The following is a 26617-nucleotide window of genomic DNA, read 5'->3' as shown; positions in this document are numbered from 1 at the left end:
CGTCCGGGCAGACCACCAAAGCGCAGCCTGCCTCTTTCTCTTTCACAGACTGTTCATATGTTACATGGCTTGGGACACGGAGCTGATCCACTGAAAAAACCCAAGATTGAAAATGGTAAGCTAACATGACTCAGTAGCTAGGGTACAAGAAAAACACCTGGGCCCTATTTCATAGAGCTGCTTAGCACAAACATTTGCTGAGCATGAAATATCTTCCTTGATAAAAACAGGATTACCAACCAAATTTGCATTTGTTGCATATTGCTTGTTACTGGTATTCAGCTGTTGTTTGCTTATCCTGAAAGTCGCGTGGAAATTTGGTTGGTAATCCTGTTTTTATGAAGGCAAAACTTTCATGCTCAGCAAATTTTTGTGCTTAGCATCTCTATGAAATTGGACCCATGCCTTATACTTGATGGAGTCAACAAAGGCGATTGCCTCCATGCCCCTGGCGTCAATTTCACCAAGCTCTTTCTAACTTAGGATTACTCTTAGGACTTAGGACGAGTTAAATGCCGTATCCAAAGACGTTAGGACGCATTGAACCCATCCAAAGTTAGGACGGTTAGTCGTCCTAACTCAAGATAGGATCAATCCATAGAGATATATATATAAGAACTAGAGGGCGCACTAGTGATGCTGCTTGCACAAATGCGACGGGACCGCAAGATGACAAGCGCGCCATTCTGTACGCGGGTTGAATATGAAATACACGTTGGAGTTTTTTTTAATTTAACGCTCATGCGATGGTGTTTGTTCAACTTACAATATGGCCGCACAAACACACGCTGTGAGATGGCTGTTTTGTCAACTTAGAAAATGGCCGCCTGCGCGCGTGCCGGGGCGCGGATATAGACCAGTACGCCCTCTAGTTCTTATATATAACTCTATGGATCAATCCTAGCCTTTTGTCTCCATATAGGATGCCCTTCACAAAGGAGAAGTGCCCTGGTGCCCTTGCTTTAAAAAAAAACCCGAAGCGTACAGGGTTGACACACTGTACCTGGGCGTTTGATGTTACATGAGAGAGTTTAAGACCAACAACCAAATTAAATTCAATTCACATTTTATTTTATTTCCATACTGTCAAAAACAAAGCATTACAGAACATACAAATGAATGGCAAACACATAATTGCAACTCTTAAAGGCAGTGGACACTATTGGTAATTACTCAAAATAATTATTAGCATGAAACCTTACTTGGTAACGAGTAATGGGGAGCTGTTGATAGTATAAAACATTGTGAGAAACTGCTCCCTCTGAATTGGAGTAGTTTTCGAGAAAGAAGAAATTTTCAACGAATTTGATTCCGAGACCTCAGATTTAGAACTTGAGGTCTCGAAATCAAGCATCTGAAAGCACACAACTTCCTGTGACAAGGTTGTTGTTTTGTTTCAGTACTATCTCGCAACTTCGACGACCAATTGAGCTCAAATTTTCACAGGTTTGTTATTTTATGCATATGTTGAGATACACCAAGTGAGAAGACTGGTCTGTGACAACTACAAATAGTGTCCAGAGTCTTTAAAGGCACTGGACATTTGGTAATTACTCAACATAATTATTGCCATTACGAGCAATGGAGAGTTGTTGATAGTACAACATATTGTGAGAAATAGTCCCTCTGAAAAGTAACATAGATTTTGAGAAAAGAGTAATTTTTCACTTCAGAACTGAAAGCACACAAATATGCTACAAGAGTGTTTTTTTCTTTCATTGATCTCTTGCAACTTGGATGACCAATTGAGTCGAAAGTTGTTATTTTATTCATATTTTGGGATACATGTACACCAAGTGATAATACTGGTCTTTGAGAATTACCAAAGGTATCCAGTGCCTTTAAACAGCCAATAAAGGATGATCTCAAATATATAGATATTACAGTTTTCTTATAGCTGCAGTCCATAGGAAACATTAAAAAAATATAACAAGTCTATTTTAAAACATGGTAAAAATGGTTATTCTACAGAACGCTTCTAGCCAAATTTCTGAAAAACCCGGGGTTAAACAAACCTGCACGACAAAGGATTCGTGGCGTCAGTGGCGGCTATTTGGTGTGGAAAATAGCGCCCTCAGTTTGCCAAAGTTGGAGAACTGTGTTCACACCCAATTAGGGGAATATCGTCACTGGCGTCAAGAGGTCATTATAATAGACAAGCCGTTTTTGACTCTCGACTGAAAAAGCCGCGCGGCTGGGTGCATTTTTGACTCGAGTTACTAAATGCAAATTTTGAGAGTAAAATGGTTGTTAACCGGTATCTACGATGTCTATTTGGCCATAAAAAGGTAATAGTTGAAAAATTGAGATCATCCTTTATTGGCTCTTTAAAGGTCAGCGTCTGATGCTGTCTTGGTTGTTAGATCAGAGTCCAACCATCTCAAACTAGATATACACTTGATCATACTGCCCTCTTACATAGTGTATGATTTACATGTCTCATGTAATGGACTTAGACAAGCAGAAATTTTCAACACTTCAATTTTCCCGCAAAATAATTGCTTTAGGGATGAGGGGTGAAGGAGGAAGTACATCGTCTGCTCCGAGAACTGCTGTTGATTCTTGGGTACAGCTCCTTAAAGACACAGTCTTGGGTACAGTCTTCTCACTTGGTGTATCCCAACATATGCATACAATAACAAACCTGTGAAAATTTTGGCTCAATTGGTCGTCAAAGTTGCAAGAGAATAATGAAGGAAAAAACACCCTTGTTGCACAAATGTGTGTGCTTTCAGATACCTAATAATTATAAGACTTCAGCTTAAGTCTTTCAATATTTGAGTGAGAAATTACCCTTTTCACAAAAAGCTACGTTACTTCAGAGGGAGCCGTTTCTCACAATGTTTTATACTATCAACAGCTCTCCATTACTCGTTACCAAGTTAGTTTTTATGCCAACAATTATTTTGAGTAATTACCAATAGTGTCCAGTGCCTTTAAATCAAATGCAAATATGTTGAGTATCTTCAAAACAGTCTGATTGCACTGTTTTCTTTTACCTTTACTTTGTCTCAACGGCAATTTATAATGGAGGATTTATTAATGGAATTGAATGCACTAACAAGAGTTTTGAAAGCTTGTCAATGGACATCAGAAATTAATGTGTATTATTTCTATGGAAGCATTTGTAATTACGGAATGTTTTTGTTTTCCATCTGTAATGATATTGTTATATTGCATTTGTTTACATAAAAGCTGGCTGATTAGAATTAATTGAGGTTATAAATGTCTAATAATACACAGTGTCAATCAAAAAACTATAGTCAATATTGCCAACAAAAACATTGATAGTAGGCCTACGTAATTGTAGAAAACAGATCAAAGGCTTTGCACTTGTTAAATAAATGCAAAGCGTTTTTTTAGCCTTCAAGAAAGACTCTGCTAGGGTCGAAATGTCAGGCCATTAACTATTTATGTGTATCATAGGTCCTTTAGGTTTCACAGCTAATTCTATTTTCTTACTTGTTCAAGAAATATTATTTGAATGGAAAGTAAGCGAATCATCCATTACAGAAAAAAATTAGAGATTCAACATTCATTAAAAGTTGCTTTACATAAACCTTCTATTGTTTGTTTTTTTCAAACGATATTTAATTTCAATCTATTAAATTGTTTTTGGTACTCTCTTCTAAAATATAGGATTCGAACTGCCTCTAGCTACCAGGCAATCTCGGTAGTCTATTTTGTTAAGACACTGCTTAAGAATTGCAAGGGTCATGGGTTCGAATCCCAGCCGAATAGTATATATATTTTATCACAGGACTCGGGAAAGTACTGAGTATACAGTGCTGACACACATCGGTGTAGATGGGTAAAACCAAAAAGAATAATATAGTTATATTTAAACAAAATCTATCAAATATTTCTAAGAAACAATTGAGGTAAGGAGATCCACCTTCCCCCCCCCTTTTTTTTTGGGGGGGGGGGGGGGTCATCTCTACAACCTTTTAAGGCAAGCTGGAACCTGTCTGGCACTTTTTTGAATGTTGAGGAAATACGGCATGAATCAAAGAGTGACAGTGTAGATAGTGATTTGTAGATGACTGACCACCAGGAAGGCCAGACATTTCCACTTGAGGATGATGGATATTAATAAAAATCCACATGTGTGGCCTTAAAACAAACACTCAACAGGAGCAATGCCAATCTCGTTCTCAATACGTTCTTAAACGTGTCTAACTTGAGCCAGTGACCCATGCTTGATTTATGCCATGCATATCGGAAATCATGTTTAACAGGTATTTGTGTCGGATACCTGTTTGGGTGTCTGGTCGAAGGGTAACAAAGTTAGGACTTTGTTCTAAATGATGTCTCATCTTAGTTCCTACATGTTCATTATGTTAGTCCTTACTCTATGGTTAGTCCAGGGGTGGATTCCACAAAGAGTTAGGACTAGTCTTATCTCGAGTTACTCGTCCTAACCTAGGACTAGCCTTAAGTTTTTAGTATCTCCCAGGACTAGTCTTAACTCCTAAGTTAGGACTAGTTCGAAGTTAGGACTAGTCCTACCTCTTTGTGAAATCAACCCAAGGCCTGTGTGCTTTGAGTTGACCTTCCAACTATTTGACGAAATTAACCACATTCAAACTACTGTTAGGGATTTACTAATCAGAAAGGAAACACAGTGAATTGGGCTTTTTGTAGGTAACATTTTAGAATGCATATCTTTTCTATTTGCTGAATGGTTAAATTAAGTCATCAGCAAAGATATTTGATGTCAATTTTAATTTAGTAAAGCATTAGGGATTTCCTGTTTAAGTAATCTGATTACTCATCCAGAGATTTCAGTGGTTAGGACAAATGCTTCATTCTGGGAAAAGACACATGTAGCAATGTTAATACAACTCAACATTTTAATCAAGTTGGACATTGAAAACAAAAATGAATGTGTCAGACATAAATTTGATTCACCAACTGTTAAGTGCTATTCACACGACAGCAATTTAACTGGGGTACCTTGCTTGATTTTAGCATGGCCGTAAAAATTTAGCAATGTTTGACAAGATTTTGCAAGAGAACTTGGACAGTAGAAAAAAAAGTGTTGTCCTTTCACACGAAGTACATTTTGTACAAAATTACAACCATGCTACAATTTAGCAAGGGACCCTTGCTAAATTGCTCTCGTGTGAAAGGGGCTGTTAGTTAGTTGAGAACATCGTCTGTAACGCTGTCGGAGCAAGTGGGTTTTTAATACTGAGAGAAACACCTTTTAATTAACACTTGCCTATGAACACTTTTTACACATGTTTGTGTAGGGCTAAGCCCTACCCGCTTAAAGGCACTGGACACTATTGGTCATATCGCAAAATAATTGTCATAAAAACTTATTTTGGTAACGTGCAATGGAGAAATTCTTGATAGTATAACACATTGTGAGAAATGGTTCCCTCCGAATTAACGTAGTTTTTTAGAAAAAGGTAATTTTTCACTCAAATAATTATTAGGTATCTGAAAGCACACAAAGTAACGCAACAAGGGTATTTTTTTCTTTCATTACTCTCTTGCAAATTCGGTGACCATTTGAGTCCAAATTTTCACAAATTTGTTATTTTATGCATATGTCGGGATACACCAAGTGAGAATACTGGTCTTTGACTACTACCAAACGTGTCAAGGCCTTTAAATATATTACCTATATCTATGATTTATCTTGTTATTGTCACAACTTTACTTTATCAAAATTGACTGACAGAAAAGAACAAAGTAGTCAAAAGCGTAACAAATATCATTAAAAAAACACACCTAAAAATACCAAGATAATTTAAGGGTTAGGCGTACCAATAAGAGTTGGCTTGTAATTGTCACAACTTTACTTTATCAAAATTGACTAAAAGAAAAAAGCAAAGAAGTTAAAACCTTAATGAATCATCATAAAACGAAACACCAATATTTATTAGGGGTGTCGGCATATCAAATAAGACTTATCGTATTGTCATAGCTTTATACTCTATATAAATATTGACTGCAAATCAGAAAATCAGGAGACAGAGCATTTTCAGTTGCAGGCCCTAGGATGTGGAATTCCCTTCCAAACTCAACCAAAAGTTCTAGCTCTGTTACCATGTTCAAAAGGTCTCTGAAAACATTCATTTTCAATCAGTAAATCTCGCTTTGCTTGGCCTGCAGTTCTAGTCAAAGAGAGACAGGCTTTGCGCGGGACTTTCTTGGCTAAATGCTGCTAGCTTTGCCTAGTCGTGGTTTTCCTCTTGGTTTTTGTTTGCATTCCTTTTTTTTGTTTTTTCCTGTCATTCTCTGAGTGCTTTGTAACCTTAGGAAAAGGCGCTACATAAATGGTATTATTATTATTATTATTATTATTAGAAAGAAAAACAAAGTAGTTAAATCCATAATAAATAATCAAAGAACAAAAATACAAAGGTTATTTAGAAGGGGTGTAGACATATCAAATAACGCTTACCAAGTTGTCATAAGCTTTACTTAGACCTACTACTAAGGTATTTGTGCATTTTTTTAATAGTTTTTTTTTACTTTACACAAATTTATTTTGTTTTTACAAATCAATGGGCATAGAAGTCCTTGGAAGTAAGAATGCATTGGCTCAATAACAATAGATGATGACAGCTTGGTATCCTGCACACAGCATCTGACCTCGGCTGGAATGGCACTTTATATCCCAAGAATTCCATGAAATGATCTCAAAAAGATCAACAATCTCGAAGAGAGAAAGAGGAATGAAACGTGTGAATGAGTTAAACCAGCAGATGGTGTTGGACTGTTCTCTACAGGGTGCCTGACCTGTAAGCCATCCCGACTCATAATTAGTCTCCTGATAAGCCTACATTTATATCCAAACATTACAAAATGACCGGAATGTTGAAGATATGGAATCCTTCAAACTACAGAAAACCAATCAAGAATCATGGCAGGGCACTGCTATTCTAAGTATGTTGCAAGATTACACTACTGCGAAATATCACAAGTCGACAAAGAGAAAGTTATTTGTTGGTTTTTAATTGGACTTCATGAGCTTTCCCCACAGGATACTTGGCGTCTTGATGAAACACACCTTTTTAAGAAGACATATTTGACACACAATGAATGTATTTTAATAATAATAATACTAGGTTCTTATACAGCGCTTCATCAAACCCCTAGGGGTGATCAAAGCACTCGGTACCTAACAATACACTTACAAACCCCACAGCAACAAAAACAAAAACCAAAAAGTTTGTCTAGTTGTTTTGAGTGAAATTAATTTGTCAATTTATTTTACACACCATGAATGTATTTTGTGTTAAAATACACTTACAAACCCCACAACAAACCTGAAAATCATTAATATTCAGTGAATGAAGTCTCTTGTAACAGCAAAGCAAAATGCGACACAAAATATATCGGTTGCTAGAACCCAAAAGTCACACCTTGCTACTCAATATAGGCTTGTATACTTCGTTTTTGAAAAGGGCAAGGGCACCAAGGCATTTTCTCCTTGGTGTAAAGGGCACCCTATGAGTTGTAAATTTCTACTTGAGCATTTCAAGGGCATCAAGGCAATGACAAGGGGGCATGGAGGTGATCGCCTTATTGCCTCCCTCCTTTTGTGTCTGGACTCGCCTCGCCTATTCAGGTGTCTTATAGTGACAGGAGTTGAAGGGAAGTCTTGGAAAGTATTATTTTTCTGTGTGGCCTGGAAAATGTTAGAAACTCTGAACGACCCATCGGGTTAATTAATGCTGCAAATCCAACGTTTCCTCCCATAAAAAAAAAGAGAGATCACAGTGACATCTTAAGGGAACAGGACATCTCCTTGGCTGCAATACCACAGTCGGTCTACGGTTCTTGTCTGTAGGTCACTCCCTAGCCTGAAATTTATGAACTATTTTTAGAGATAAGGTTGGGCATTACAAAGTTAGACAATGCATTTTATTTGTCAGGAACAGAGTAAGATTTTGACCGAGAATGAAGCGCGGTTCATACTTCCAACGAATGCGAAGCAGTGACTGTTCGCAGGAGTACGGCACTGTTCAACTGATGTGAATTATTCGTTGCAAATTTTGTTACGTCAAAATTGTATCACATTCACATTCGCTGGAAGTATGAACCGAGCTTAAGGGATAAGAGAATGTACATATAAGCACCTTAAAGACACTGGACACTATTGGTAATTGTCAAAGACCAGTCTTCTCACTTGGTGTATCTCAACATATGCATAAAATAACAAACCTGTGAAAATTGGAGCTCAATTGTTCGTCAAAGTTGCGAGATAATAATGACAGAAAAAACACCCTTGTCACACGAAGTTGTGTGCTTTCAGATGCTTGATTTCGAGACCTCAAATTCTGAATCTGAGGTCTCAAAATCAAATTTATAAAAAATTACTTCTTTCTCAAAAAAACAAGTCACTTCGGAGGGAGCCGTTTCTCACAATGTTTTATACTATCAACCTCTCCTCATTACTCGTTATCAAGTAAGGCTTTATGCTAATAATTATTTTGAGTAACTACCAATAGTGTCCACTGCCTTTAAAGAACAGCGTAATTGGTTTTTATTTTCCATCAGCCTGGATAGAGTAGCGTTCATATTTATTGTCCGACTACCATTTGTGTTTAGCTGGATCATTAGCCGATCCTTTGTGCTATCAAGGTTGAGCCAATCATTATAGTCATAATTATGAAATTATATTCCTACTCTTTAGTTCTTAGTCATCGTGAACAATTGATGTTATCAACTCAACTACTTCACACTCAGTCAGGTTGGTTTTTCTTCCTAATTGATTATTGATTTTCCGAGCAGTAGATTGATGGGTTGTCATATACAAAGTCATTGTAAAAGTAACATATGCCGGAGGCAATATTAAGAGTGTAGAGTGCTTATGAGCACAGTCAATCAATACACTTTCGTAGGGATGATAATTAAATATGAGGTACTCGACGAAGACATTGTAGCAGTGTAATTCAACACTTTGATCTTGTGTTTTTGTGAAAGGGACTTGGTCGTTAATGGGGATCTAACATTGTACTTTAGTGTGAACAATCATATCTTGCCTGGAATTTCATCTTTAAAGCAAGGCCATTTTCATTTTCCAAAGGGCATTTCCATTTTTTTGTTTTTTTTACCCTGAGACACTGTTTTTCAGAGGTGCCCAGCAAACTACAAACACATTAAATTTTTAAAATTGTATAAATATAAAAATATATTTATAAAAAACATATTAAAAAGCCTATGTCCCAAATTTTGAAGGGGCACAAAGGCCAAGACCAGGGCAACTGAAGACCGGCGCCTCAGTGTTATTTCAGGCCTATATTATTTAAGAAATCAAATATTATATCAACTCATTAAGTTTAAAAAAAGCATGAGAATGTTTGTTATATAATATGGAAGGTGTGCGGTAACACTATGTATTGACTATCTCTAAATGAGTTGGGGTGGTTCTGAAAAGAACCGTTGGTTTCAACTTGGCATAAGGATTGAAACGTCCAGTTGATCGAAACAGTTCTTTTCAAACCTTTCCATATCGTATTTCCACCATGCATAGTTTCAAATCCTACCAATTTTTTTTTATGTACCTTTTTATAAAGTGTACCTTTTTTTTTCTTATTTCAACAGTTTTTTTAATTTTTTTTAATTATTTAATACATCCGTTTAAAAGAACTCACAAAATTTGAAAGCCCTTGATGTCAGGATTCCCTTTAAAGAAAATATAAATACGCAGTACTTGACACACCTGAACACCAAAGCACAAAACTAACAATGTTCATTATCTACAACACTCTGCTACAAAACACTTCATCGTTATAATCCGATTGGCACAGGTTTTGAGCTCAATCTGTAAACATTTTCTCTTCATTGAGCTGCTGGAGCAGAACAACTATGCTTACCAGAATAAGGTTTCCAGCCAAACTAGTTTAGTCATGTTAACTATTTGTGATTGGTATCCTAACCATTTCTGCTTAGCAGAGAGTTGTTAAGCAATATTTTCTGCCTAAGCAGCTCTATGAAAGTTGGCGCAGGTTTGCAGATAATCTGTAATTTACTCATGAATCCAGAGAAAGAAATTTGTTGAAGAAAAAAAAACGCTTGATGAGTTCAGTTTAGCTGTTTATACGATTGTTTTGACATCTGTTTCAGTATTGTTCTATTAATGTTTTTTTATGTCAGTTTGGTTAAAAGACTCACCGGTTGTTATTCATTGACTAAACTTGATTGTCCCAAATTCCATGATGGTATAGTGGGTATTTCTTCACTTTTTGCATAGTCATTTAGCTTGTCGGAAGTCTAGTCTGTTACTGTCTAAGTTATAAAAATACTACACACTGTTTTTGTCTTAGTCCAAATTCTAAAGCCCGGTTCATACTTCCTGCAAATGCGATATGAATTTTGACATCACAGCTCCATTTTCGCTGCAAACACTTCGCAGGAGTTGAATTATTCCTCAGAACTTTACCGAGCTCTGTGCAAAAAAATCACAGGCATATAACTCGGGTGACATTCGAACCCATAACCTTTGTGATGGAGGCGATCTAGTCTTCAACTAGACCACTAGAAAGTACGGAGTATACAGTGCTAACACATTTCGGTGTTTATGGGTAAAACCAAAATCAATATTCTTTATCCCTGACACAAGTATTTTTCCGCCTTCCGATGGGACGTAAAGCCGTTGGTCCTGAATGTTGTGTAACGCAAGTAAAAGAACCCAGTGCACTTATCGGAAATAGAAGGGGTTTGCCGCGGTGTTCCTGGTTTGGTTGGCAGCATATTGCGCCACAGCACCTTGTAAACCATCACATGGTGCTTTGTAGAAGGAGTAGATCTCATAATTCACGCGTTACGTCCCACATACCTTGCAGTAAAATAATGTATGTTAAAGCGCCTTGAGCGCCACTGACTGAAGCCTGGGTCATACTTCCTGCGAATGCGAATGCGATACGAATGTTGACGTCACAAATTCGCAAGGAATAATTCGCAGGGGTTGAGTTGTGCTCAACTCTCCTGCAAATATCGCATCGAGAACAGAGTTGTGACGTCAAGTTCACATTAAATTCGCATTGCATTCGCATTCGCAGGAAGTATGAACTGGGCTTGATACATGCTATATAAGAAGCCACTATTATTATTATTAATAACCTTGTTTTTGTGGTGTTTTGATTGACAGGAGTTGGTCTTGCCAACCTGAAAGCCCACCTACCCTTCAATGGTTACGAGAGCCTGATGGCCGGTAACTCACCCTACCTGTTGACTACACACCCTGCACTTGTCGCAAGTAGCTCCTTCGCTGCCCATCACATCTCATCTCCATCTATCTACACAAACGGCAACTTCATTGGTAGTGCATCGTCAATTCAGAACAGCCTAGGGAGCCCTAATAGCAAGTCGTCGTCAGGTAGCGGCGATCACCCAGGAACGGACAATGAAGATAGCATCTCGCCGCGGACCGATCATTCCTGCGGAGGAGGAGGAGGGATGGGGTCGCCACACGGCGATTCAGAGTTTAATGGTGAGGTTAAAGAAGTGGATACCAAACATCAGAGAGCAATGGCTGCCATGGAACAAAGCTTAGGTATGCACTATGCGATGGCAAACTTTGCAGTACCACTCACTATAAGGCACACCGACAAATCAGAAAAACAACTTTCTGTAACTTTTAAGTAATCACATTTTAGTCACTAGTTTCTCTGGATTTTTTAAATGGCACACAAACAAGTCAGGAACAACTTTCTTTTACTAAGGAATCATAGTTTAGTAACTATTTTCTATGGATTCCATAAACGAGATATATGAAGGCCCACCATTATCGGCCCCTGTTTTTAGTAATTAAAAATCATTTCTAATAAAACCCCTAATTTTTTTCATGGTTTTATTTTGGGGCAAAGTTTTGATAAGTTATGATGGGAAAGCCCTCTTTTGAGCTAATGGAACAAAAAGGGAATAAACAAGTTTCCAAAAAGAAGTTTTTGATTGGATTGATGAGTATTCAAGGCACATGACACTAAACTGGTAATTACTCAAAATAATTGTTAGCAAAAAATTGACTTGGTAACAAGCAATGGGAAGCTGTTGATAGTATAAAACACTGTGAGAACAGCTCCCTCTAAAGTACAAAGTTTAAGAAAGAGGTGATTTCTCACCCAATTTAAGAAGACTTTAGGCCTGAAAACTTTTCTCATGCATCTGAAAGCCCACAAAGTTGTGCAACAAGGGTGTTGTTCTTTAATTATTCTCTTGCAAACTTGATGACCAATTGAGCCCAAATTCACAGGTTTGTTATTTGATGCATACGTTGAGATACACCAAGTGAGAATACTGGTCGATGACAATTCCCAATAGTGTCCAGTGTCTTTAAGCAACGATTTATGATATTGTTTCTAATCTGTTTATCCTTTGTTGGTATTTTTGTTTACAGCTAACGCCAGAGATGACATCCCCACATCCTCACCATCAGTTCATTCTCATGCCAATAATCATTCCAAGTCCAGCGCTCATATCAGTAAGAAACCATATTTCAATTTATTATCAGCTTAATATATTGCCCAATTTGAATATTAATCACTGTTGAATGCTCCAATTCCAATTTTAAAAGCAGTTATTAAAATGGTTTAGGAAAAATACACCTAATCATTGCGAAAATGTTTCAAATTGTGACATTCATTTTTTTATATTAACTTGTTTTCTGCGGTATCAACATAACAATGTCCATAGAACAACCTATTTATAAAACTTACCATGATTAAAATAACGACACATTTGCATGATCTAAGATTTCTACTTTGTTCATGCTTGGTACCAAAGTTCAAAAGGCAAACTGTCCAACACAATGGTTTTATACAAATTTTCACTGAAAACGATTCTCTCTTACGAGTAAACTGCATTTCTAACTACCACAAACCTATTACAGTTACTTTCAAAAGTTCTGAAAAAAAAGTTGATGGCCTGACGTTTTATAGCAGAGTTTTTTCAAAGGCTAAAAAAGGAAAGAAAAAAAAACAGAAAAAAAAACTACAACATTTCCAAACGTTTTTGATGCGTTAAAGACTCTGGACACTATTGGTAATTGACAAAGACCAGTCCTTCTCACTTGGTGTATCTCAACATATGCATAAAATAACAAACCTGTGAAAATCTGAGCTCAATTGGTCGTCAAAGTTGCGAGATAAAAATAAAAGAAAAAACGCCCTTGTCACACATAAGTTGTGTGCGTTCAGATGCTTGATTTCGAGGCCTAAAATTCTAAACCTGAGGTCTCGAAATCAAATTCGTGGAAAATGACTTTTTTCTCAAAAAACTATATCACTCCAGAGGGAGTCGTTTCTCACAATGTTTCAAACTACCAACCTCTCCCTATAACTCGTTACAAAGTAATGTTTTATGCTAATAATTATTTTGAGTAATTACCAATAGTGTACACTGCCTTTAACATAACATCAGGCACTAATGAAAACAAGTCAATATTTGTAAATTAGCTCATGTTCATATACATATCAAATTGAAAGCATGAGAATTGTTAGTTTCAGCTGCTTTTAGCAGGTTGCATGAACATCACAAAATAATGCAATAAATTCGTCTAAGGTAAAGGTTTTTAGAAAAAAAACTAGTTTAATGTGACTAAAATAGAATCATACGTACACACTTATGCACAGACACACTTGTAGGCCAGAGGAAGTTATGATAAAGGACAGTTGCGTCTTTGTGGAAAGAAAGATTATTTGCAAGGCTGGAAGAAACAAAAAAGATCAGGAAAACATCTGTCAAAAAGCACCCACCTATGTTATCTGCTTCAAGGAACTGCTGCTCAACCAACAGAAAAACAGGAAACCTTTTATTGTTTGTGGAACAAGGGTGTATTTTTGTACATGACACCCCCTAAGGGCAAGCGATTGTGAGTGAGTTAGCAAGTTTTTATCAACGACTACAACTGTAGTAGCCCGCCCTCATTACACCACTCCAGAGCTACCGTGGCGTTCCATGACTTCATAAATACCTGACATGACTTGTAGAGAGAAACACTTAGCAGTTGTTTGACTGGTAAATTGCATACTTCATTGCTCTAAACCAGAAATGCTATTAAGTGGGAGGAAAGGAGTCGCCAATTCAGGAAATTGGTGCGCATTAGCTTGTCACTCGTGCTTCAACCGATGGCCTCAGTGTGCTACTGATGAGGGATTTTAGCCTGTCATTTCCCCCTTAACGCAAAGCTAGTTTTTTATCGCGGTGCATGGGGCCCATGGGATTGGATCATGCTGTCTTAAACTCTTAGTGTTTGTGTTATTATTGGGCTGACACGGCCCCTGCTCCTTTAAACTGACTTATTGTGGAAACCTGTTGGCGTGGCTTTAATACCGAGCAGGTTGGTAGCGTCTGAAACAGGAATCAGGGCCAGCTGGATAAAATACAGGCTCGTAGTTCCTGTTGATATTTGTTCACTTACAACAGTCTGCTTCTACGAAGTCACCCCCCCCCCCCCAAACCACTGACACACTTCTCTAAGAATACACGTGTTCAAAATCTTGCCATTTTGGAAAACAAAATATCTATTTTAATATTGATGAAACTCCAAGCTGGGGGTTTTAAAGAGCAAAGTGCTCTTAAAAGTTCAAAATATTGTAAAAAATTGAATGTTTTAAACTTGAACACAGGTCTGCTGAGTTCAGAAGGCGTGTTTACTTTCAGATGTTTCCTGCTCTTACAAGTTATAAATAGTGTTGTTTTTAAAAATTCAAATCTTTTAATCTTGCAAAAAATAGTTAATGGCCTGACGTTCGACCCTAGCAGAGACTTTCGCAAAGGCAAAAAAAATTGATTAAACTTGAATAAAAAATCTGCTGATTTCTAAAGTGTTCCAGGGTATTACTTATAAATGTTTCTGATTTGTAAAAATCTAAGCAAATTTAGTTTGAATAGTCATTATTCAGTCAAATTCTGGTCATCTTTGAAACAAGGAACTAACTTGAACACAAGTCTTCTGAGTTAAGGGAATTACTTTCATATGTTTTTTAATTTTTATTATGAGACTTACAAAATTCTTAACAACAAAAAAGTTAAAGGCAGTGGACACGACTGGTAATTACTCAATATAATTATTAGCATAAAACCTTTCTTGGTAACGAGTAATGGAGAGCTGTTAATAGTATAAAACATTGTGAGAAACGGCTCCCTCTGAATTGACGTAGTTTATGAGAAAGAAGTAACTTTCCACAAATTTGATATTGAGACCTCAGATTTAGAATTTGAGGTCTCGAAATCAAGCATCTAAATGCACACAACTTCCTGTGACAAGGGTGTTTGTTCTTTCATTAATATCTCGCAATTTTGACGACCAATTGAGCTTAAACTTTCACAGGTTTGTTGTTTTATGCATATGTTGAGATACACCAAGAGAGAAGACTGGTCTTTGACAATTACCAATAGTGTCCAATGTCTTTAAGGGCATCACTTTAAGATTTTTTTTATTTTGTTATTTTTTTATATAGATTTTTTAACAATCGTAACAAATTAAAAGTTTGAATAGTCATTATTCTGTTTAATTGTGTTCATCTTTGAAACCCAGAGTTATTTTTTCTTTTTGACAGATGGTCTGCTGGCTGTCGACATTTCTAGTTCTAGAACATCGTCCTCACATTGCCCGTCAGTCTCACCGGAAAGAGAACGACCAATCCACTCCACTGTACATTCTCATCCCCTCACAAACTCTACCAGTCTGTCTTTGGATCATGCTGCAGCAGCCAGAGAGATTATGAGCCATCATGGACCCTCATCTATCGAGACGCTGCTCACTAATATTCAGGGTCTGCTGAAAGTCGCTGCCGATAACGCCAGACAACAAGAGAAACATATCCATCTGGAAAGAGGTAATTACAAATCAGTCAAAAGCTCTCGGCCCAATTTCATGAATCTGTTTAGCAGAAAATATCCCCAAGCAAATTTAATATCCAGAAAACATTGCTGAGCAAGTTTCTTTTTTTGAGAAAAATTTTAGATGAGCACCAGGGCCAAATTTCATAGAGCTGCTTAAGCAGAAAATATTGCCTGCTAAGCATAAATGAGCAGGATACCAGTCACAAATTTAACATGTGACATGGTAGTTTGGCTGGTAACCTTATTCTGGTAAGCATAATTCTATTTACTGATATTAAATTAAGTAGAAGGCTTCACTTATTTTTCGTTATTTCCCTCTTTTTTTTCCCTTGATGTTAATAATTTTGGAATAGAAAATAAAGCCAGCGTTTTTAGTGTTTTTTTCCCCTTTTTTTAAATTTCTTTTTTGCCCTGGTGGTTTTGAAATCATTTTTGATGTTATGTTTATCAAGCGGAGTTTATACTGAGCAGTTTGTTTTAATAACTAATATGATGGTTTGTTTGATTTACAGCTGAATTAAGGCTTGAGCTGCTGAGAGAAAGAGAACTACGGGAAGCGTTGGAGAAACAATTGATTGCTGAACAAAAGAGATTAGGTAATAACTCAAATAATGTCTGTTCATACTTCATGTCATCATGAAAGGTGCCGCAAATGTGCAGCATTTTGAAGCTTAGATGAATGTTTGTGCAATTAGCGTTTCTTTTGTCATCCCAGTTTAAATCCATATTGCAATATCTTTAGCTTTCTGCAAAACTGAAATGATTAAGAATGTCATTTACACCATCGAAAATACTTGGAAAGTAAAGTAGGCCTATGGCATGGAGAATAAGCAAGCTCGACAAAGAAATTGTCTATCAATACAAATATATTACACTGTAAGAGTCTGCTGACGATGACTAGAGCAAGCTTGTTGAAACGTTGCGACCAATTAAGAACTCACTTTCACGGTAGTGAAGTTAAAAACGATCCACTATAAGCTAAAGCAATAGTCTTGGCGGATTTTCTAACATCTACCCAGGTTGTAGTTAAAGAGCAGGGCCCAACTTCATAGACATGCTAAGCACAAAAATTTGCTTAGCATGAAATTTCTTCCTTGATAAAAACCGGATTACCAACCAAATTTCAACATGATTTTCAGGATAAGCAAACAACACCTGAATACCAGTAACAAACAATATGCAAAGAATTGAAATTTGGTTGGCAATCCTGTTTTTATCAAGGAAGAAATTTCATGCTAAGCAAATTTTTGTGCTTAGCAGCTCTATGAAGTTGGGCACTGGATGGTTCTTTACAGAACTGAGAAGTCTCTCGAATTCTGAAAATCTACTCGGCTGTATTAGAATATAAAGTAAGACAAGTTCTCAAAAGAACAAAATCTACCTGGCAAGTAGATACACACACATGGTGTTACCGCAAACCAAATATATATTGATACCTCACCATGCAATGCCTCAAATCATATATAATATAAAGTTGCAAGGTTGCAGTTGTTGAAATTAATAGGTTAAGCTGATGGTAATATCTGAGGTCCTTTGGCACATTCTTATTGTAAGAAGTAAAGGAATTCCTGAATAGGTTTTACAAGAGATAACCCATTACAATGGCATACATCACCTTTATTATTTACATCTACCTGCCACTCACAAGTTCAAAATACACTAATGAAGTTATTCCATGTTCCTTGATTTTTTCTTCATCATTGGCAAACTTCCACCTGGGTTTGAAACAAACCTATTTTGTAAAACAAACTTACATTGGGACAATTTCCTGTTTTTGAGGTTATTTATGGTCAAACCAGTGTCTGGTAATCAAGTATCGCTATATCATACAAATAAGAACCAGCAGTCAATGGTAAATACCTGTGATATTATGAGAATTATGATGAGGGGTACACCTGGGATGTATCAGACAGAAATCCGTCGCAAGCTGGCTTTTGTCTCTCACTCATTGAATCTGACAGTGTTCCATCAACTAGGCACTATAGAGGGCGGGCTTTAACAGTTTCCATGTGTTTTCCTTGGTTCACTTTGACGACACTAGATAAAGCATATTGAACATACCCACAATCTTGTCCGAAATCCTGTGACAAATAACACACATGATGAAGAGTAATTGTTTCAGTACGTTTTTACATGTCAGAAGTTTATATGGCTTATTGACGTTCCTGGCTTTTTAAGATTGGCAGTTAATTGTTGACATACAGTCAGAAAGAATTAACAACATAAATTGACATTGCCCATTGCCCTGATTGTAATAGAGACTTTGAAGGATCCTTAAGCCAATTGGACAAGATGTTTTAACCTACAAACGTACAAATTGTGAATTTCCGTTTGTCTTTAAAGGCACTGGACATCTTTGGTAACTGTCAAAGACCAGTATCCTCACTTGATGTATCCCAACATTTATGCATGAAATAACAAACTTGTGAGAATTTGGACTCAATTGGTCATCAAAGTTGCAAGAGAATAATGAAAGAAAAAATGCCTTGTTGCAAAAATTTGTGTGCTCTCAGATATCTTAAAAAGGCTTCAGGCCTGAAGTCTTTCAATATTTGAGTGAGAAATTATATTTTCTAAAAAATTACGTTACTTCAGAGGGAGCCTGTTCTCAGAATGTTTTATACTATCAACAGCTGTCCATTGCTCCTTACCAAGTCAGTTTTTGTGCTAACAATTACTTTGAGTAATTACCAATAGGTTCAGGCCTGAAGTCTTTCGATATTTGAGTGAGAAACTTCATCTTCCTCAAAAGCTTTGTTACTTCAGAGGAAGCCAGTGTTCCAATGTTTTACTATCAACAGCTCTCCATAAGCCTTAATAAGATATGGCGAACACAATACTACAACACTATTTGGTTTGGGTAAATTTGTCTGTATACACTCACACCAAACTACACTCCTATAGTGTCTGCCATACCTCAAAGAGGCTAATTGCTTGTTACCAAATAAGTTTTTATGCTAACAATCACTTTGAGTAATTACCAGGGCCCAATTTCATGGCTCTGCCTACCGTAAGCACGGTATCAGCGCTTATGGAAGCAGGGAATTCTGTGCTTACGGCAAGCGTATTTCACGGGTTAGTGGCGAATTTTGGCTTCTGCGCGTGCGTACTCCAATTTACTAGGCATTATACGCTTACAAGGCTAGCGCAGAAATTCGGCGCTTGCACGTAAGCGGGGAATCATGATCGTAAGCGCAGAATTCGGCGGTAAGCAGAGCCATGAAATTGGGCCCAGTAGTGTCCAGTGCCTTTAAACTCTTCTCGCTTTGTGTACTCTATCTGTGCTAGTATAACTACTCCCAGAGAGTACAATTTTAAAACAAGTGGCCATGAACCAAAAGGATAAATAGTAGCCAGGCATCTTACTGTAGATTGGAAGGAATTAAATCATCTGTCATCTTCGAGATTGTGCTCTCAATGAATATGAATCACGTTCATATTTTCTGTAAATTGGTTCATGAGTCATTTGAAATGAAATGATCCAATTTGCGGTCACGTGTGTCAGTTAAAGGCACTGGACGCTTTATTCTACTGCCGCGGAGTAGATAATCGGAGGTTTCGGGAGACTTCTCAGTTCTGAAAAGAACTGTCCTGCTTTTTAACTATTACCAGGGCGGATGGTATAGAAATTAGACTGGACTACTACTTTAGCTTATAGGATCATAATTAACTGCACTACGCGGAGTCAGTTCTGAATTGGTCTCAACGTTTCGACTAGTTTGCTCTAGTCATCGTTAGGAGAATTCATTTCTCACTAAAATATTTGAATTGAGCCCTTCGAATTCAAGCAGCTGAAAGTACAAATTCTAACTTGTGTATCAAGGGTGTTATTCTTCCATTATTATTTTGCAATCTGGACAACCAATTAAGTTCAAATTTTCACAGGTTTGCTATTTTATGCATTTGTTGAGAAACCACAAGACTGGTCTTAGACAATTACCAGAGTTGTCCAGTGTCTTTAAAGGCAGTGGACACTATCGGTAATTACTCAAAATATTTATTAGCATAAAACCTTTCTTGGTGACCAGTAACGGGGAGAGATTGATTGTATAAAACATTGTGAGAAACGGCACCCTCTGAAATGCCATAGTTTTCGAGAAAGGAGTAATTTTCCACGAATTTGATTTCGAGACCTCAGGTTTAGAACTTGAGGTCTCGAAATCAACCATCTAAATGCACACAACTTCAGGTGACAAGGGTGTTTTTTTCCCTTTATTATTATCTCGCAAGTTCGATGACCTATTGAGCTCAAATTTTCACAGGTTTGTTATTTTATGCATATGTTGAGATACACCAACTGTGAAGGCTAGTCTTTGACAATTACCAATAGTGTCCACTGGCTTTAAGACCATGTGGAAATTAATTACGTTGCTGATGGACACAATAGGTCACTTATGGCTTTCTTTTTTTAAATAGAACTTAGTTAAGGTCAGTATTAATTTGATATCGGATGCGAAAGTCGTTAAGGTCAACAAATTACGCTTAAACACAACAGAATTTTGCTTTAATGAGAATAGTAATGAATAATGATAACAATTATAAAGTGTCTTTTACAAAAGCTTCAATGCGCTGTACTAAGGCGTCAAAGAATAATCAAAATTTATAGTAACTTAGAATTAAGAGGAAAGCATAGCACTTGTACAGTTACAAAACATCACCAGCTTGTTTTGACACTTAAATTTACTAACATTTAGAATTGGTAACTGAAATGAGCTTTTTGTGACCCATGTGTAAGGCCAGTCAACGAGTTTAAATTAGAGTATTTAATCTACTAATTATTGCATATCACTACTATACTACTTTTAAAAGACCTGCTTGAACGAAAATGTCAAGTCATGAACTTTGCTGAATTTCATTTAAAATGTTTTCAAATGAATGGGGGAATCAAGTCATATGATTATAACAAATTTTAATTGTGTAAGAAAAAACAATCATTTTGAATACCCTTATCCAGCGCCTTTCTTAGATATTTGCGAAAAGCTCCGTTACGTAACCACTCTCAAACGTCATAGTTGGGAGCTCCAATTTGTAAAGCTGCTTTGTTGCAGCGTGGAGGTATAACAAAGCAAACTCCCACAAATTACGTCAGCGACATTGTCCATTGACACGCGCCGTCGATGTCAGAAGTGTTTTTAGTTTTTCAAAACCTTTACGTTGGGGCCTGATTTTTTAATCGATAATTACGATTAAGATTCAGAAGTGTACACAAACCAAAATTACATTAAAATGGTGAACATGGTAAGCAAGTTAATATACCATTTCCGTTCAGGTAGCTGTTTAATGTTGACTTGTGTAAATGAAACTGCTATAATGCATGTATATTAATGATGATGTTTTTGATTTATTTATTAACTTCCAGCAATCATCTTGAAGAGATTGAAGAAAGAAAAGAAAGGAAGAAGACGTCTTCAAGAGCAGATTGAGATGAGTCACGGCAAGAGACTCGGCATGCCAGGAGAGACTGAAGCTGCTGTTATTGCTCGACAGAACTCAACAGAGTCACTCAGAGCGCTCAATGGTGAGTGTGGTACGTATTCAAACAAGCTAGGTACAGTACATCCTACAGGCTCTAGCTTGAGTATCAAACACACAGGGCTCATTGCTAGACAGAACTCAATAGAGTCACTCAGAGCGCTCAATGGGGAGTGTGGTACGTATTCAAACAAGCTAGGTACAGTACATCCTACAGGCTCTAGCTTGAGTATCAAACACACAGGGCTCGTTGCTAGATAGAACTCAATAGAGTCACTCAGAGCGCACAATGTGAGTGTGGTACGTATTCAAACAAGCTAGGTACAGTACATCCTACAGGCTCTAGCTTGAGTATCAAACACACAGGGCTCATTGCTAGACAGAACTCAATAGAGTCACTCAGAGCGCTCAATGGTGAGTGTGGTACGTATTCAAACAAGCTAGGTACAGTACATCCTACAGGCTCTAGCTTGAGTATCAAACACAGGGCTCATTGCTAGACAGAACTCAATAGAGTCACTCAGAGCGCTCAATGGTGAGTGTGGTACGTATTCAAACAAGCTAGGTACAGTACATCCTACAGGCTCTAGCTTGAGTATCAAACACACAGGGCTCGTTGCTATACAGAACTCAATAGAGTCACTCAGAGTGCTCAATGGTGAGTGTGGTACGTATTCAAACAATCTAGGTACAGTAACAGTACATCCTACAGGCTCTAGCTTGAGTATCAAACACCTTGTGTGTCTGGCGACTTGCATAATTGTTTTTGTTTTTTTAATTGCTGTTCCGCTGTGCTTAGCTTTGTGAAGAATCTTAAAGACAAAGTTATTACTCAATAATTTATTGAATTTATATTGCGCTCTCTCCAGGACCAGCCTGTTAGAGAGGGCGCTATAATAAAAACATCATAAGAAAATTGCACAGAAAAAGTACCCCAGTTTAAATAGGCAAAATATGAATCGAAGCCCTATTGACAAAAAGGTGCATGGTGAACACCGTAATACTGTTATAAAAACAATGCAACTTAGGTACAGTAATATAGCATTTATAATCATTAACCGTGTAAGTTTTATGTAAATCTGTGATCTTAGACGAGTTCTTACCAATTCTGTAATGTTCTTTTAACAGAGTCTTTGTCACATGAACTGGAGAAGGAGAGGCTTGCACGGAGTGAGGTAGATAAGAAGTCTCCCGGGTCCGATGGTAGTCCAGTTTCATTCAGTCCACCACCACAAGCAGCAGTCCCATTCCAACATGACCAAGCATGTAAGTTACTCTGCTTAGCGCAATCATTATCGCTTATATTCCATCCTTAAAGGCAGCGGACACTATTGGCAATTACTCAAAATAATTATTAGCATAAAACCTTACTTGGTAACGAGTAGTGGGGAGAGGTTGATGGTATAAAACATTGTGATCGAGAAACGGCTCCCTCTGAAGTGGAGTAGTTTTCGAGAAAGAAGTAATTTTCCACGAATTTGATTTCGAGACCTCAAATTTAGAAATTGAGGTCTCGAAATCAAGCATCTGAAAGCACACAACTTCGTGTGACAAGGGTGTTATTTTCTTTCATAGTTATCTCGCAACTCCGACGACCAATCAAGCTCAAATTTTCACCGGTTTGTTATTTTATGCATATGTTGAGATACACCAAGTGAGAAGACTGGTCTTTGACAATTACCAATAGTGTCCACTGTCTTTAAGACTAGGCCATGGCTTTACACTTCTTACATTTATCAGAGAGAACTTAGCTTGATTTTTCATACATTCCAGGTGAAAGTTCCAGTTGAAACCAGTTTAACTGGAACTGGTCCCAACTGGTCTAGTTGAACTGGTTCCTCACAATATAACCAGTTGGCAACTACTTCCTTCAACTGGTTTTAACTGGGGTGTTTTTGCAACCAGTTGAGCTACCAGTTGAATCCAACAGGTACCAGTTGGACACCAGTTGACTCCAGTTGAAACTAGTTGACTGTTAAACTGGTTTCAGCTGGAATTTTCCACTGCGGTTGATTGCTTTGTATGCATGCGGTGTTCTTATCTATCCATTTTTATTTGCCACAAAATAAGCCAATGTACTTGATTAGTATATGAGGTACTCTAAGTGCAACCTCGCTACCATGGGCAGCGCGCCGTATCACGCTAGCTCTGTGTACGTCTCTAACCCCTGGGAGGGAAACTCCGATCGGTGTCTTTGATTGGCTATCATATACGCGCAAAAATTGAAGCGCCGTGCGTCTCCAAAAAGCTCTATACGCCGAACACGTGCGTATAAAGATGTACGTATTCACTTTTTTTTCTTTCTTCTTTTTTCGCAACACTGAACGCCAAGGCAAGTTTATGACTTTTATTACACACAGCGCATCCAGCGTTTGCGCGACTAACGCCCAACACAGAACGGATCAACCACAGGACTAATTGTAATATCCCTTATATTTGGATATTTTGGAGTTACACTTCCAGGGGTTATGATCGAGCAAGGCATGCTGGGAAAATATGGTGCGGCGAGATCGATCACCCCTGGGAACAAGGTTGCTCTAAGTGGGATGGTTTTGATGATGTCTTGTTAGGATACAGTGATGTTCAATCAAATGATGACATCACTGAGCGGTTTCTTCCATACCATCCATTGCTTTTCATTGCATTAACACCTATACAAGCCCTTACACAAAAAAACCTATAAGAATCTTATAGGAATCAAAGAAGAGATGAAAAATCTATAAGAATCTAATAGGAATTAAAGAAGTGATGAAAAACCTATAAGAATCTAATAGGAATCAAAGAAGTGATGAAAAATCTATAAGAATCTTATAGGAATCATAGAAGTGATGAAAAATCAATAAGAATCTAATAGGATCCCAATCCAGGACTTTCTTGAAAGGGAAGTATCAGTACAATGCCTTTGCTGATATTTCAGACAGGAGTCTCATCTTTATTTCTCTTCCAAGCCAAACAATTTTCTCATCTCTCTAACACCCTGTTTCAGACAGGTGTGCCAGGGCCACGCCAAACCAAATAGATTAGGAGCGACTCTAGATCGACCGAAATCAATGTTGGTTTCAGACAGGCGAACTGAACATAACATTTACATTAGGCTCATCTCATGACAAGATCGACGTCTAAAACCAAGACGCCCAGTCGTTCCGAACAACTGCAACAGTGGATCTTTCGACTTCTAGCGCGTTCAGTCGGTCCTAAATGTTTCAGACGTCAAACTTTTCATGTACTTAATTCAGAGTTTGGTTTGCCGCTACTCTGGAGCGCCTGACTGAAAAGGGTGTAAGATTCTTTGCTGCATGCAATAAACTTGCCCACTAACTCCGTATGATTGACTGAAACAGTAGGCTAGAGTGTATGAAAGTTAAGTGGTATTTCAAATCATTGAAAACCTACATCCCTCACTCCTTTCATAGATTATCGCTGGCAAGAAATGGAGGATGGAAGAATTAAACGTGTGGACTACTAAAAACGCTTTGGATGTTAAGCTGTGCAAAGAACAAATACAAGGCAAGCATTAATGTGCACCGCTTAATTTTATTGTCATTGAATACCAAGAGTGTGTTTGTGTAATCGTTGAAGTAAAGTCTTAAAAACCAAGGAACTTTAAAACTTGTTTTTAGAACCTGTTTTTCTTAATCTTTGGTACAAATAATTCTATGATCATCTGGGGTCAATTTCACAAAGAGTTAGGACTAGTCCTAACTTAGGACTAGTCTTAAAAGATATCAAAAACGTGTGGCTAGTCCTAAGTTAGGACTAGTAACTCGTCCTAACTCAAGATAAGACTAGTCCTAACTCTTTGTGAAATCCACCCCAGATATTCCAGCAGATTTGGCTGGTAAAGATTATTGAGTAGAAGTTATTTTGGGGATCTCAGTTTACTGATATTAATTTTATTTCGATCATGGAGTTGTCTCTTTGTTTTTATTTTCACTTTTGATATTATTTGCTTCGACATCAAATGCTTTCATTGTAAGGCTCTAATTATGAGGTGTTTTATTTCACCATTCTGTCATACATAGCATCATACCAGTCTCCTTTGGTCATCATTTTAATGCTTTCATTTCATGCATGTCTTACACCCAGAAAAATATTGTGATAAATCACCTGTGAATTTGCAGGTCTTTTTTATAACTGACGGGTCCCGCTGCTTAAATAGGATTCGAACTGCCTCTAGCTACCGGGTAATCTCAGTGGTCTAGTTGGTAAGACACTGCTCTAGAATTGCAAAGGTCGGGGGTTCGAATCCCATTTAGGGGTGTTGTGAACCTAATTTAAGTGACGCAAAACAAATCCAGCTAACTGCTTTTTCTGTTGTGCATTTACATATTAGTGTTTACTAGAAAACAACATACAGGCAGTCAAAACAAAAAGATAAGACTAATTGTGATGTGAGGAACTCAGCTGTTCAAAGATAACATAAATAATTTTTTTATTTATTGTTTTGTGGTAAAAAATAGGGTCAACTAGGCAAACCCTTTGCCTCATATTATCCTCAACTCTTCATTAATGTATTATTTTATTTTATTGTTATTGTTTTGTACAGATGCCCAGCTTTATTACAAGCACGCTGCAATGTTCTCAGCTTAAAATGGAGGATACATTATTTGCATTCGTTGGATGAGATGCAACCATACCAACAAGAACATCAACATTGTCAAACAACTACAAGCTGTCAATAGTCGATAAAATAGTCACGAAGATGGAAGTTCACAGCATGCAACAGAGTGAATATAAATAGCAACCTCTCTGCTTGTAGCGTTTTTTACAAAGCGTTACACTGCTACTCTTGCTACTACAGGTTGAGTAAAACAATATGAGCACTTAAGATCACGTGCTCAATGCTTTGTTTGTAACTTCTGAATAACATATATAATGGATGTCAAAGTTATAAACTTATCAGCTTGAAGGCACTGGACACTTAAATTGGTAATGACTCAAAATAATTGTTGATAAAGAGCAATGGAGAGCTGTTGATAGTACAGAATATTGTGAGAAACGGCTTCCTCTAAGTAACTTAGTTTTTTTAGAAAGAGGTTATTGCTCACTCAAATATTCCAAGACTTCAGGCCTGAAGCCTTTTCTTTGGCGTCTGAAAGCACATAATTTGTTGTGCATCAAGGGTGTTTTTTCTTTCACTATTCTCTTGCATCTTCAACAACCAATTGAGTTCAAGTTTTCACAGGGTTATTTGATGCATACGTTGAGATACACCAAGTGAGAATACTGGTCTTTGACACTATTACCAAATGTGTCCAGTGGAGAAAGCTAGCCAACAGAACTTGATGCAGTGTTTCCCTTATACTGGAGACTATGTTTGCTGATTGCTACGAGA

At 37.4% G+C, this 26617-nt stretch overlaps 1 protein-coding gene across 4 annotated transcripts; it reads left to right on the top strand.

Moving 5' to 3' along the window:
* Window positions 1-26259, top strand: LOC117293219 (dachshund homolog 1-like). 4 transcript variants are annotated; one of them, XM_033775443.1, is made up of 9 exons: window positions 1-115; window positions 11114-11455; window positions 12362-12445; window positions 15525-15803; window positions 16323-16406; window positions 21170-21337; window positions 22411-22548; window positions 24696-24789; window positions 25829-26259. In XM_033775443.1, exons 1-8 carry the CDS (start codon window positions 58-60, stop codon window positions 24746-24748), a joined length of 1206 nt encoding a protein of 401 aa, XP_033631334.1. In that variant the 5' UTR covers window positions 1-57; the 3' UTR covers window positions 24749-24789; window positions 25829-26259. The 4 variants fall into 4 exon arrangements, with proteins under 4 accessions (XP_033631334.1, XP_033631332.1, XP_033631331.1 ...); XM_033775441.1 differs by having other exon boundaries at window positions 11114-11518; window positions 21170-21328; XM_033775440.1 differs by having other exon boundaries at window positions 11114-11518.
* The last annotated feature ends 358 nt before the right edge of the window (window positions 26260-26617 follow it).

Source organism: Asterias rubens, chromosome 8, assembly GCF_902459465.1.
Source record: "Asterias rubens chromosome 8, eAstRub1.3, whole genome shotgun sequence".
Classification (NCBI taxonomy): domain Eukaryota; kingdom Metazoa; phylum Echinodermata; class Asteroidea; order Forcipulatida; family Asteriidae; genus Asterias; species Asterias rubens.
This window is presented reverse-complemented; position numbering and strand designations above follow the sequence as displayed.

Excerpts from the sequence above, each read along its gene's own strand:
- LOC117293219 (XM_033775440.1), top strand. The coding sequence starts at position 58 with ATGTTACATGGCTTGGGACACGGAGCTGATCCACTGAAAAAACCCAAG. Across the intron at positions 12,446-15,524 it reads CAAGTCCAGCGCTCATATCA|ATGGTCTGCTGGCTGTCGAC; the intron begins GTAAGAAACCAT and ends TCTTTTTGACAG. Across the intron at positions 22,549-24,695 it reads ATTCCAACATGACCAAGCAT|ATTATCGCTGGCAAGAAATG; the intron begins GTAAGTTACTCT and ends CTCCTTTCATAG.